The sequence below is a fragment of the Mustela nivalis genome (genome assembly GCF_964662115.1).
Source record: "Mustela nivalis genome assembly, chromosome: 18".
Lineage (NCBI taxonomy): Eukaryota > Metazoa > Chordata > Mammalia > Carnivora > Mustelidae > Mustela > Mustela nivalis.
The window spans coordinates 53,871,036-53,883,296 of NC_139037.1; the positions used below are offsets into that span (position 1 = coordinate 53,871,036).

At 47.3% G+C, this 12,261-nt stretch overlaps 1 protein-coding gene across 5 annotated transcripts; it reads left to right on the top strand.

Moving 5' to 3' along the window:
• Window positions 1-1,821: 1,821 nt before the first annotated feature.
• Window positions 1,822-12,261, top strand: KLK13 (kallikrein related peptidase 13). 5 transcript variants are annotated; one of them, XM_082710105.1, is made up of 7 exons: window positions 1,822-1,965; window positions 2,431-2,517; window positions 6,408-6,597; window positions 6,801-7,069; window positions 8,132-8,268; window positions 9,748-9,943; window positions 10,093-12,261. In XM_082710105.1, exons 2-6 carry the CDS (start codon window positions 2,466-2,468, stop codon window positions 9,934-9,936), a joined length of 837 nt encoding a protein of 278 aa, XP_082566231.1. In that variant the 5' UTR covers window positions 1,822-1,965; window positions 2,431-2,465; the 3' UTR covers window positions 9,937-9,943; window positions 10,093-12,261. The 5 variants fall into 5 exon arrangements, with proteins under 5 accessions (XP_082566231.1, XP_082566229.1, XP_082566232.1 ...); XM_082710103.1 differs by lacking the exon at window positions 10,093-12,261 and having other exon boundaries at window positions 9,748-9,958; XM_082710104.1 differs by lacking the exons at window positions 1,822-1,965; window positions 10,093-12,261 and adding an exon at window positions 2,022-2,158 and having other exon boundaries at window positions 9,748-9,958.

Consider the following 12,261-nt stretch of genomic DNA (forward strand, 5'->3'; position numbering starts at 1 on the left):
TCATAGCTATGAACCAGCCCACTCCCACCAAAACCCTATCCCTACACACTCAACCTCACATCTAGTCCTCATTATTACCATCTCCCTCCTCCACCAGTTCAGTCATATTTCAACACTTCCCTTCCAAATCCTCATTCTTGGCTCCATCTCTAAACCCAACCCAATAGGACTCCATCAACATTTTTATCCTCAGATCCTTCCCATCCAGAACTCCTATCCTCAAAACCAACTCCTTACCCCATCCTCTCCCTGTGCCTCTTCTCCCCAAGCCCACTTGCATTCCAAATGCTACCATCAGACCCATCCTAAACCTGTCCATAAACTTTTGTTCCTAACGTAGGGAAAAACATGAAAGACTTTGAGATGGACCCAACAGATGTCTCTGATGGAAAATTAAATGGGTTATCTGATTTTATGGGGTCTCTGCTTCTATTATTGTCTTTGAGCTACTTTACAACTCCATAAATCATAGACAGCTGATAGCAATGCAAATCATGCTTGTCCATACTGTGCAAATGAGTTTTGGCAGGTGGAAGTATAATCAATTTCCCTCCCCCCACCGATGTAGAATAAATGAGTTTTGTATCTATTTATAAATTCATTTCGGCATTCCTTATTGCCTCTACCTATGTCGTTCTTTGTAATATCTTAACAGCTCCATTGTTTATTAATAAATCAAAATATTTGATGTTTATCATATATATATGTATATGAGAATCATGGTTAGATGCTTTTTAAAAGTTTATCTTTAAAAAAACAAAACAAAACAAAACAAAAACAAAAACTTACTTTTGACACTAGATTTGGTCCCTAAATCCAAACTTAAATTCCTCCAGTATGGACTATACCAATTTTGATATGAACCCTCTCTCTGCCCATCTTAATCCCTTATCCTTATGACACCACAGCTCTCTCTCCAAACTTCATCTGATCCCCATCCCTGGCTTTCTTCCAAATTCTGACCCCACCTCTGCCCTCCTTAATCTTTAATCCTGCCCCCTCCACCCCCTAGGATTAATTCATGGCCCCACCCAGTCACAGTTCCAGGAGGCACCTACTCATTCCCAAAGCGCCACCTCTTCCTCCTTCCTCTTTCCCATCATCCTGACCCCTACAGCTTTCTGATTCCTGCTTCCTGTCCACCTACATCCCCATGGACTCCCTCACCCCAACTGGCCTGTTCCTAAAAGACCATTCACCCAAAATATTGCTTTCCCCAGGCCCCATCTAGGTCCAAGTACAGTTGACGTTCTAACCACATATCTGAAAGATTCCCTTCTTGCCCCTGATGGTGGTAGGGGTGGGGTAGGGGAAGGGGAATAGTGGGAGTAAATTGAGGCATCCCTGAGTTTTTTCAGAAGGGCTGCAACATGGCTTTGGTGCTGGAGATGAATCTGGGAACTGCAATTTGGATGTGTTGGGTTTGATGTCTGGATAAACTTGAGATAAGTCTATTGATGGTCTTGAGTTTGGGGAACAGGTTGACCGCAGGGAGTATGGTTAAAATGAGGGAGATAGGAATAAGGTGGAAAATGGCCATCTGGGAGCTGATGGGTATAAGGACACGCACAGGGGTTGGAGAGATTAGAAAGTGGGATGAAAAAACTGATGTTAGGGAGAGTCATGGGAATTTCGGGTGGGTTTGAAGAAGGAAATAGCTTTTCCCTTTCCTCTGGGTGGGTTCTACTGCCCCAAAGTTCACAGTGGGTTCAACTGGGGCCTGGGCGGGGCCAGATCTGGGTCCTAGCTCGTCCTGGAAGCTCCGCCCCAAGCGGAAGGGCCAAGCCCAGGCTTGGGGGGTGTCTGGCAGCAGCCTGCTGAGCCATTGGGGGTGGAGAGGGGGAGGCCAGCAACAGGGAAATGCTGAGGGCGCTGGGGGAGGGAATTCAGGGGTTAAAAGCCATGGGTCCGGGTGAAGTTGGAGGCAGCTGGCGGCGAAGCTCCGCACCCGGGCCTCTTACCGAGGTAGGGTCCGCCTGGGGCAGGGGCGGGAGCGTCAAAGGGGAGGAGTGGGGAGAGGAAGGGGAGGTGAGGAGAGAAAGGAGAAGAGGGAGAACAGCTGAGTCAGAGATGGAGAGGGAAGCCAGAGGTTCAGTCACAGAAATCTGCAGAGCTGGCGAGGGTGAACAGCGCTGAAAGATAAGCTGTTTGAGGCCAGGTGCGCGGGACGACCCTAAGAGGGTAGCGAGGGGGCGGAGAGCTGCGGGAGAGGGTACTGAGGCACCCGCTCGCTGGAGGACACCGGTGAACGCGGGCGCACGCTGCGCCAGCCCCTCCTACCTCCCTACTGGGGCTCCCCACGGAGGATGGAAATTAGAGAAGGGGTGCAGATTCCAGGGCCAAGGTCTTAGTGAAGGAGAGATTACAGGAGCAGAGGTGGGGCAGAGATGGGGGTTCAGCCAGCCCTTAACCACCCCCCCAACTTCTCAGGCCCCGCCCGCCCTGCTCCCCACCCCGGAGCTGCCATGTGGCCCCTGGCCGCGGTGATCGCCTTCTTGATGGTGGCCTTGTCAGGCGGTAAGAATGCGCGGGGGTGGAGGCGGGGTGGCCGCCCGAACAATGGTAGGAGGGGTCTGGCCAGGAGGAGGGGGCGTGGGAGCCCGGAGCTCCGCCTACCGCCCACTCGGGGCCGGGTCCTGTGGGGACAGCCCCCGAGAGCTTCCTGCTTGTCCCTGCATGACCTGGTTTTCCCGACGGGGTGAGCCCACCCTCCCTGGCTCCTTCCTGGGGCGTCCCAGCTCTGCAGGCGGGGGGGAGGGGGGGCTGCTCTATGTTTAAGTCTCCTGGATCTTCCCTACCAGCCCCTTTCCTGATTGCCCGCCTCTGCACTGGGAAGCCCACTCCCACCCGCATCCCTTGGTCCCTCAGCAGCCTCCCTCACATTCAAGGCCTTCCTGAGAGCATGAAAAGAGTGAGATTCAGGTACAAATTAGCAATGAGCAAGTAAGTTAGCTTCTCTGTTTTTTTCATCTGTGAAATGAGAACATAGACGTCCCTACTACAAAAGGTTGTAGTGAATATGAAAATAAGCTAGTGCACAGCAGATAGAAGGGGCTGGCAAGTTAGCCTTGTTACTTTATTAGAAGTATTCACTCTTTAATTTTCAGCCCCTTCCAGAACCTTCCAGTTTGTCCTTCCTTTAAACATCCATGTGACCCCATACCTGATTCTACCCTATGTCAGTCCCAAAGATTTCTCCTGCCTTTTTGCAGGTATATTCTCTGGAAACCCCATTCAGGCATCATCAACCGTCCATCCATCCAACCAACCAACCAGCCACTTAACCAACAGCTGTTGAACTAGGCACTGTGCTGGGTGTTATACAAGCACACACAGGTCCTGCTCTTAATACCCAGAGCCTAGCGGGGAAGGATGCACACATTATTCAAACAATTACCCAAATAATTAGTTAATAATTAGTTACAACTGTGACAGGAGGTGATGGCTTCAAGGAGCCAAGCCAGGAGCCTAGAGATACAATAAGCTCCTGGTCTGAAAGGCCCCACCCCAAAGAACTAGACCCCTGAACTGAGACCTGAAGGAGGGAGGAGTCCCCGGGCATCTGGCACTGGGCACGGGGCACCACCCTTGGCCTGAAGGTGGGGTGGTTTCTCTCCTTTGGCACCACTCCCAGGACTTGTGCCCAGTGTCCCAAGCCCCTCCTGGGTACCACGCCCTGGGCTAGGAGCTCCACATGCATCTTCTGGAGCCCTCAACAGCCTTATGAGGTAGGAGTACTATAATTAACTTCAGTTTCACACCTAAAAACCTGGGACTCTGAGACACCAAGTCCTGCCCCAAAGACACTGGTGACACCTGAGTCAGGATGGACTCCATATTGCCTGCCCTGTCTCCAGCATCCTAGACCAGGTTCTGGCAACCATCTTCATTATTTTAGATCTAATGGTCTGTTTAGAATCAACTTTTTTTTTAACTTACAGTATATTTAAGATTTTATTTATTTATTTGAGAGAGTAAGAACAAGCAGTAGGGAGGGGCAGAGAGAAAGAGAGAGAGAGAAGCAGACTCCCTGCTGAGCAAAGAACCCTATGTGGGCTCAATCCTAGGACCTGGAGATCATGACCTGAGCTAAAGACAGATGCTTAACCGACTGAGCCACCTAGGTGCCCCACATAACTTACAGTATACTGTAAGTAAAAATTTTATCATGGAGAAGAACCTCCTTTGCTATAAGTAAAAGGTAAGAGGAAAAAATGCATGCTGCACAATTTAACAAAAACCATGTTTCTTGGGTTGGACCATCTGACATTTCCAGTCGTCAGTAGTGTCCCCTTTGGGACCTCCCCCAAAACAGTAACTATAGATGGTTCAACTTAATAAATTTTAGGTTGCTGGGTAAAGGCTTCTGCTTCCTGGTTTTAGAGAGTTCAGGGGATGCCTGGGTGGCTCAGTCAGTTAAGCCTCTGCCTTCAGCTCAACTTATGATCCAGGGTCCTGGGATCGAGTTCCACATTGGGCTCCTTGCTTGGCAGGGAGCCTGCATCTCTCTCTGCCTCTGCCTGCCACTCTGCCTGCTTGGGCGCATACTCTCACTCTCTCTCTCTCTCCAACAAATAAATGAATGAATGAAATCTTAAAAAAAAAAAAAGAAAAGAAAAGAAAGAAGGAAAGAAAGTGAGCTCAGCAAGGATTAGAGAGGTGGTAAAAGCAGAGTAGCCCCATCATGAGACTTTCTCAACAGACTCATACTGGAGGAGAACTGGACAGTGACTCTTATTCCCAAGGCTGCAATTTGATGTCACTCAGCCTCATCTCTCTACCCCCTAAAATGACCTCGTGCCCACCAATGACTCTTGTCCCCAGTTGTGAGAACCACTGAGCTAATCCTTATGCAGGTGGGGCAGCTGGCCCAGAGAGGAGGAGAACCTGCTAGTCACTGAACTGGGGACCTCCTGTTGTAGCTAATAATTAATAACAGTCCCTGCTTACTGAGTGTTTGCTTTATGCCAGGTACTGTGCCCAATAAGAGATGTTTTCTTTTCCTTTTTTTAAAAAATTTAATTTAATTTATTTATTTAAGAGAGATCACAAGCAGAGGGAAAGGGAGAAGTAGGCTCCCCGCTGAGCAGGAAGCCCGATGTAGGGCTCAATCCCAGGACCCTGGGATCATGACCTGAGCCCAAGGCAGACACTTAACCAACCGTGCTCTGAGAGAGGTTTTCCTATTTTACAGCTGAGGAAGCTAAGGCTGGTGGTTTGTACAGGAGCACCCAGCCAGAAAATGGTACCTTTAGGATTGGGCTTTCTCTCTGGTTGTCAACTTCTGTGTCTCCTCCAATGCCAGACACTGTGCTTGGTCCTGGGGATATAGCTCTGAATAAAGCAGATAAGGTGCCTGTTGCTGATGGAGCTTACAGTCAAGCTGGGGAGATTTTTAAAAAAGTAAAGAGCCACATGAATTGTAAACAAATATAAAGAGAAATGAAATGGATAGTGACCATGGCTCTGATGAAAATCAGCTTGGGGGGATATAACAGGGAGTGACTAGCAGGCTGGGGAGGCCAATATTAGACCAGGTGGCCAGGAATCTGGGATGGCTTCTGTCTGAGCTGAGCTGAGCTCTCAGAGTCAAGAGGGACACAGACATGTAGCCTGTCGATTCTGAGTGCCATCAAGTAGAATATTTCCTGTGTATGATGTCTTATGTCTACCCTGTCCAATATGGTAGCTTCTGGCCACATGGGACTCTGCTGAGCATGTCCAGTGTAACCGGTGTGGTTGAAGAACTGAATTTATTTCATTTGCATTAATTTAAATTTAAATATCCACATGGAGCTAGTGGCTGTCATATTGAGCAGCACAGAACTAGATGAAGAACTGTGTCTGGAGAATGGGTCCATGAATCTGGAACACGGTGTGTGAAGGGGAGAGGTCGGAGATGGGGGCAAGGGGGCTCTTAAGGGTCAGATGATAAGAGTCCTGCAAAGTGTGAATTTGAGCGGTTAGGTTATGGGTTGTGTTTAAAGCCATAGAGCTACCCAGTAAATACATACTGAAAGGATGGATGGATGGATGGAAGGATGGATACATACTTCGTGCCTACGTAGATGTGTAGGTCGGCCTCATTCTTATCTCCTGAAATCCATACCCATGGTGGGATGAAGAAATGCAGGTGAGGAGAAAGTCAGGCTTCTGCTTACCCATCAGAAGCTTCCTTGTTCTGGGAACTCTGAACCCCCAATGGAGTTAGCACCTACCTGGAAAAGGAAATCATCACCTCTCTGCCCTGACTCATCTCCATTACATGGAAGACAGCAACTTCCAGAGGCTGACAAATGAATCATCAGTTCCTGGTCATCCAGAGCAAAATTCTGACCCTCTCCCCAAGCCCAGTGCCTCCTTTCCCTCTGGATCCCAATTCCCTAACATTTTCTCTTCTTTACTAGGCATCTCACAGGAATATCCCAAGATTCTCAACGGCACCAATGGGACCAGCGGGTTTCTCCCGGGTGGCTACACCTGCCGTCCCCACTCTCAGCCCTGGCAGGCAGCCCTGCTAGTGCAGGGGCGCCTGTTCTGTGGGGGAGTCCTGGTCCACCCCAAATGGGTTCTCACTGCCGCACACTGTCTGAAGGAGTATGTGGGGGTCAAGGCAGCATGAGGGTTGGGGCGAGAACGGGACTGGGGTGGTGGGGGAGTGGATCTGGATAGAGGATGAGGTCAGAGTTAATGCTGGGATTGGGAATGGGATTGGAGTTGAGGTGTGGAAGATGTCTGGAGAGGAGAAAGGTGGTGGAGATGGGCTTATCCTCTCTAATCACCCCTTCCTGCACCCACAGAGGGTACAGAGTTTACCTGGGCAAGCATGCCCTGGGGCGTGTGGAGGCCGGAGAGCAGGTGAGGGAGGTAGTCCGCTCTATCCCCCACCCTCAATACCAGATCAGCCCCACCCACCTGAACCATGACCACGACATCATGCTTCTGGAGCTGCAGTCCCCGGTCCAGCTCACGAGCCACATCCGTGTCCTGCCTCTCTCCCACAACGACTGTCTCCCCGCTGGTACCTGCTGTCGGGTGTCTGGCTGGGGCACCACCACCAGCCCCCAGGGTAGGCAGCCTTACAGGTGGCCTGAGGGATCAGTGGGACAGAAATGGGAGGGAAGGCTGGAGGAGGATTCCTTTATAAATATAAATAACAACAGATAGACAGTTATATGTTATATATCACATATATGTGTTATCTATCTCCATATAAATATAAATTTATAAATATAGTTATGTTACATATATCCTTTAAACAAATGTCTATAAAGTTATATGTATAGATTACATAGTTCTATATCCTTTGTAAATATGTATAAAGTTACATTATATATCCCTTATATAAATGTACATAGAGTTGTAAAGTCATAGATTATATATGTCATAGATCAACTATCATATAAACCTATATATCCTTTATCTAAATATATAAATTAATAAAAACAAATATGGCAATATATGCCATATTTTACATGTATATATAAATATATATCACTATGCATTTGTATATACAGATTATACAGATTTTCTAAATCATAAATTCTATTATTTGTGTATTTATTTAAATATGTTTGCATATAAATTTTGTATTATATAAATTATACATAAATATATTTAAATAAATATGTGACTTGCAAATTTGAAATATCGGCAGGTATTGATCTGTTAAATGTAAGGAAATGTAGGTTTATCCTTTGTGTAAAAAGGACACATGCATGAATAGAAGGTTGATCCTTATAGCAACAAGGGCCCTTTGCATCTCCTTCTTTGTGCCCAGGCTTCCTCCTGTCTCATTCCCTCTTCCTCCTGACTTGTTATCTTTCTCCCTGTTCTTCCCATCCCCGGCCCTCTGTCTCACCATCTCCCACCGTCCCTCTCCTCGGCTCCCAACTTTCTATGGCTTTTCCTTCCCAGTCTGCATGCATTCTTTCCATCTTCCCTTCCACTTCCCTCCTCTTTCTCTGCATACCTGCCTCCTCCATCACTTTACCCAGACACATGCTCCATCTCTCTACCTCTTCAACACCATCCCTTTTGCATCCGTTTTCTACAGACTCTCCTGTTTAACTCCCACCTCATAGTCTGTCCTAGACAGACACCCTTAGACCCTCCTCTCTCTCCTCCCCAGTGACTTACCCCCAAACCTTACAATGTGCCAACATCCAACTACGCTCAGATGAGGAGTGTCGTCAAGTCTACCCAGGGAAGATCACACCCAACATGCTGTGTGCCGGCTCAAAGGAGGGCGGCAAGGACTCCTGCGAGGTGAGAACAAGGGGGTAGTGGGTTGCCGTGGGCCAGGAGGATGGAGGTGGGGACAGATGCTGAGGGGAAAGGACTTGCTTCTAGCCTTCGGGGAAGCAATCTTCTTATTATTTTAATTTTTTTAAGATTCTATTTATTTATTTGACAGAGAGACAGCAAGAGAGGGAACACAAGCAGGGGAAGTGGGAGAGGGAGAAGCAGGCTTCCCACTGAGCAGAGATCCCAGTGTGGGGCTCAGTCCTAGGACCCTGGGATCATGACCTGAGCCAAAGGCAGACACTTAATGACTGAGCCACCCAGATGCCCAGGCAGCAATCTTTTAAAATGGCATTTCCTCTAGTACTGAGGGTCAAGATAAAAAGAGAGTACCTGTGGCGGGAGAATATAATTCACTGTAAGCCTCAGCTTTTGGTGGACAGTGGCTGTCCAGATTCCTGTGTTGAGATTCATAAAGGTTGGCATTCTTTCAGTTACAAGTGACAGAAACCCATCCAACTAGCTTAAGCAAGACACGCTGGCTTTTGTAACGGAAAACTCCAGGTGTGTCTTGTTTCAGGTACAGATGGATCCAGGTGCACAAATAATGTGTTTAGGACTCTGTCTCTTTTCAACTCTGCTCTTCTCTCTTATTTTTGTCTTCATTCTCAATTAAGCTTTTCCCATACAATAGCAAGATGGCCCCAGCAGCTTTGGGCTTACATCCCACCCTCCTACGCTACTTGACTAAAAAGAATTTTCCAATGGTTTACATGAGCATTTTGAGTATGAGTCTCACTAGTCTGACTCAGGTCATGTGTCCTGAACAGTCACTCTAACCAGGACTGTGCGATTCTCTGATGGACCAAGTCTGTCATGGGACTATGTGGGTCAGGAAGGGGCAGGGACAAACAAGTATTGAGGTAAAGGGAGGGGCCTTTCCCCAAAACAGAAAATCAGGAGGCAGTTCCCAAAATAAGGGGAAATGATACTATATGGCTGAAAACCTCCACAAACACAAGAAACAAAACCTATGTCCAATAGAGGAGGCTCCTGAGATTGAGTTTTGGGTCAGTAGGAAAGAATGATGAATGAATTAATGATGTGTGCCTTGACTAATCGATGATGTCTTTCTTGGGTCCAGGGCAGAGAAGTGGAAGTACAGGAAGTACATGTGTCACATACAGACCTGGATGAGTTTACTCAGTAGTAAGATGGCGCCAGGGAACCATAAAGCCACAGCAGGGTGGGGGTGGGGTGGGGTAGGAGTGCCAGAGAGCCAGGAGTGGGTATTAAAGTGACGTGTCACCACTCTAACAGACTGAGGAGCAGAGAAAAACATGGAGAGAGAAGCCTCTTAATCTTGGTCTCCATGCACATCCAGCTCCATTTTTCTTTGTTTCTCTTTCGGTGTTACTCCGTTCCTCCATGTTTGTCGTCTTGTCTTCCCTGTTTCTCTCTCACTCCACCAAGGACCCCACCTCTCTCTCTTCCCCCACTCAGGGCGACTCCGGGGGCCCCCTGATCTGTAACGGAACACTCCATGGCATCATCTCCTGGGGAGACTTCCCATGCGGGCAGCCCAACCGGCCTGGTGTCTACACTCGAGTCTCTCAGTATGTTCTATGGATCCGAGACACAATTCGAAAACATAGAACTCAGGAGCAGAAATGGACGAAGAGCCCACAATAAAAGCCAGGTTGGCTCACCTGTCTCCTTCCTCCCTGCGTGCCTTCCTCACTCCTTTGCCCCATTAGCCCAGCCCTTCTCGGCCCCTCCCAAAGTTTCACTTAACCAGTGATCCGTGTTCTCAATGTGTCCGATCCCAGTGGATGTTTCGTGTTTCAGAAGCATCCAGTCACTCCCAGTATCATGGTGTCCCAGGTACTGTATCCGGAAACGCCTCGGTATCCTCAGCATTCCAACCTGGACAATGTTCCACGACTCCTGCTGTCAGCATAACCCCAGATGGCCATCTGAATGTTCTGTCTGTGGGACACCCTTAATGCAAGAATTGGCCCATTTCAACCATATTTCATGTCCTGTGAATGGAACGTCCTTGACAACATTCTACACCCCTTCAAATATTCATTTATTGCCAACATTCTAGACACTTCTCTGTTTGGTGCTCAAGAAGGTTCTAAACTTCCATGATAGTTCATACTGAAAATATTCTCTTGTGTCCAGAATCTGCCCCAACAATATTCTAGGTGCATCTGAATGATTAATCACATCACAGCTAATATTAAATCCTCATAGAAGTTCATTCTCACATAGTTTGGGGTCTTCCACGTTTCCTATCCCCCACTTTGCCAGTATTCCCTGTCCCTGAATCCCTATGCCTACAAAAAATAGTACACAAGATTGGTGTTTTAGGGTTCAGTACCCAGGGGGCCTCCATGTCTAGACCCTATTATCTGCCAAGTACCCTGTCCTTTTATCTCCCCCACCAAGCACCTTTGTTCAGTGACCCCAAATGCAGTGATTAAATGCTCAAGTCACCAAGTCCCTGCTTTGAACAAAACAGAACTCAGCGCCCCTCTATATTTTTTCATCTGTAAAAGGAGTACATCATTTCTCCTCACAGCACTATTATGATGAATGTCAAGCATTTCCACCCTTATTATTACTTGCATGGTTCTCTATAGAATATCACCTTAGGGTATCAACAACAACCCCTCAAATTTTCAGTGTCTAAAAAGTGTTACCTTTGGGGTGCCTGGGTGGTGCAGCTGGTAGAGCATATGACTCTTGATCTCAGGGTCCTGAGTTCAAACTCCATGCTGGGCACAGAACTTACTTAAAACAACAACAACAAAAAAAGTTACTTTTTTCAGCATTTGTTCTGTGGTGACCATCTGTAGGCACCCTCCTGGGTGTTGGTAATACTTTATTTGTTGTATTGGTGCTGGTAAATACTTTATTTACCAAATACCAGCACTTATCACCAGGCACTGTTGCAGACACAGCTGCTAAACAGTTAATTAGATAAAACTTCTGCCTCATAGAGCTCATGTTCTTTGAAAGGAAACACAATTAAAACAAAAAACAAGGAGATAGACTGAAGTGGCAATGTGAACTATGGCAAAAAAGCAGAGATAAAGGATAAGGAATGTTGGGTTGGGAGAGTAAGTGGAGTTATTTTATTTTTTATGTAAGTTCCATGCCCACATGATGCTTGCAATCACAAACCTGAGATCAAGTCACATGCTCTACCAACTGAATAAGCCAGATGCCCCAGAATTGCTATTTTAAATAGGTTGGTCTGGGGAAGAGACCTTAGGTGGTAACATTAAAAACCAAAAAATAAAACAAACAAACAAACAAAAACACGGAAGGATGAAGGGAGAGAGGCAAGTGCACATCTGGGAAGCAGTACCCCATGCAGAGAACACCCATGCAAAGGCCCTGAGGCAGGAGCCAGCCTGGCACATCTGATTTGGGAAAATGGTGAAAAGGTTGGTGTGGAGGTGACTGCGCTTCAGGAGCTCAGGCAGGAGGTGAAGTTTCTTGGACCAGGTGATATTCTCAGGGAAGTTAAGAGGGGGGGGCAGATTCTGGATCTGCTTGAAGAGATTGTTGGACAGTGCTGACATCAGATGAGGAATGTGAGAGAAAAGACAGCCAAGGAAACCTCAATGCTTCAGCCTGAGCAACCGCATACTAAACGGAGCTGCTGTTTACTAAAACTGGGGAAATTTTGTTAGGAAGAGATGCAGAGAAATACTGGGAGTTTTTGTTTTGAACTGTTTATCAATCAAGTGACAATAAACTCTGCCCTCGAGGCACCTGGGTGGCTCAGTCCTTAAACGGCTGCCATCTGCCATCGGTTCAGGTCATGATCCTGGGGTCCTGGGATGGAGCCCCACAAAGGGCTGCCTGCTCCCGGGAAGCCTGCTTCTCCCTCTCCCACTCCCCCTGCTTGTGTTCCCTCTCTTGCTGTGCCTGTCTCGGTCAAATAAATAATTAAAATCTTATAAATAAATAAATAAATAAATAAATAAGCAAACAAACAAA

Coding starts and splice junctions, on each gene's coding strand:
- KLK13 (XM_082710105.1), top strand. CDS start 2,466: ATGTGGCCCCTGGCCGCGGTGATCGCCTTCTTGATGGTGGCCTTGTCA. Junction 6,598..6,800: donor GCCGCACACTGTCTGAAGGA/GTATGTGGGGGT, acceptor CTGCACCCACAG/AGGGTACAGAGTTTACCTGG. Junction 7,070..8,131: donor CACCACCACCAGCCCCCAGG/GTAGGCAGCCTT, acceptor TCTCCTCCCCAG/TGACTTACCCCCAAACCTTA.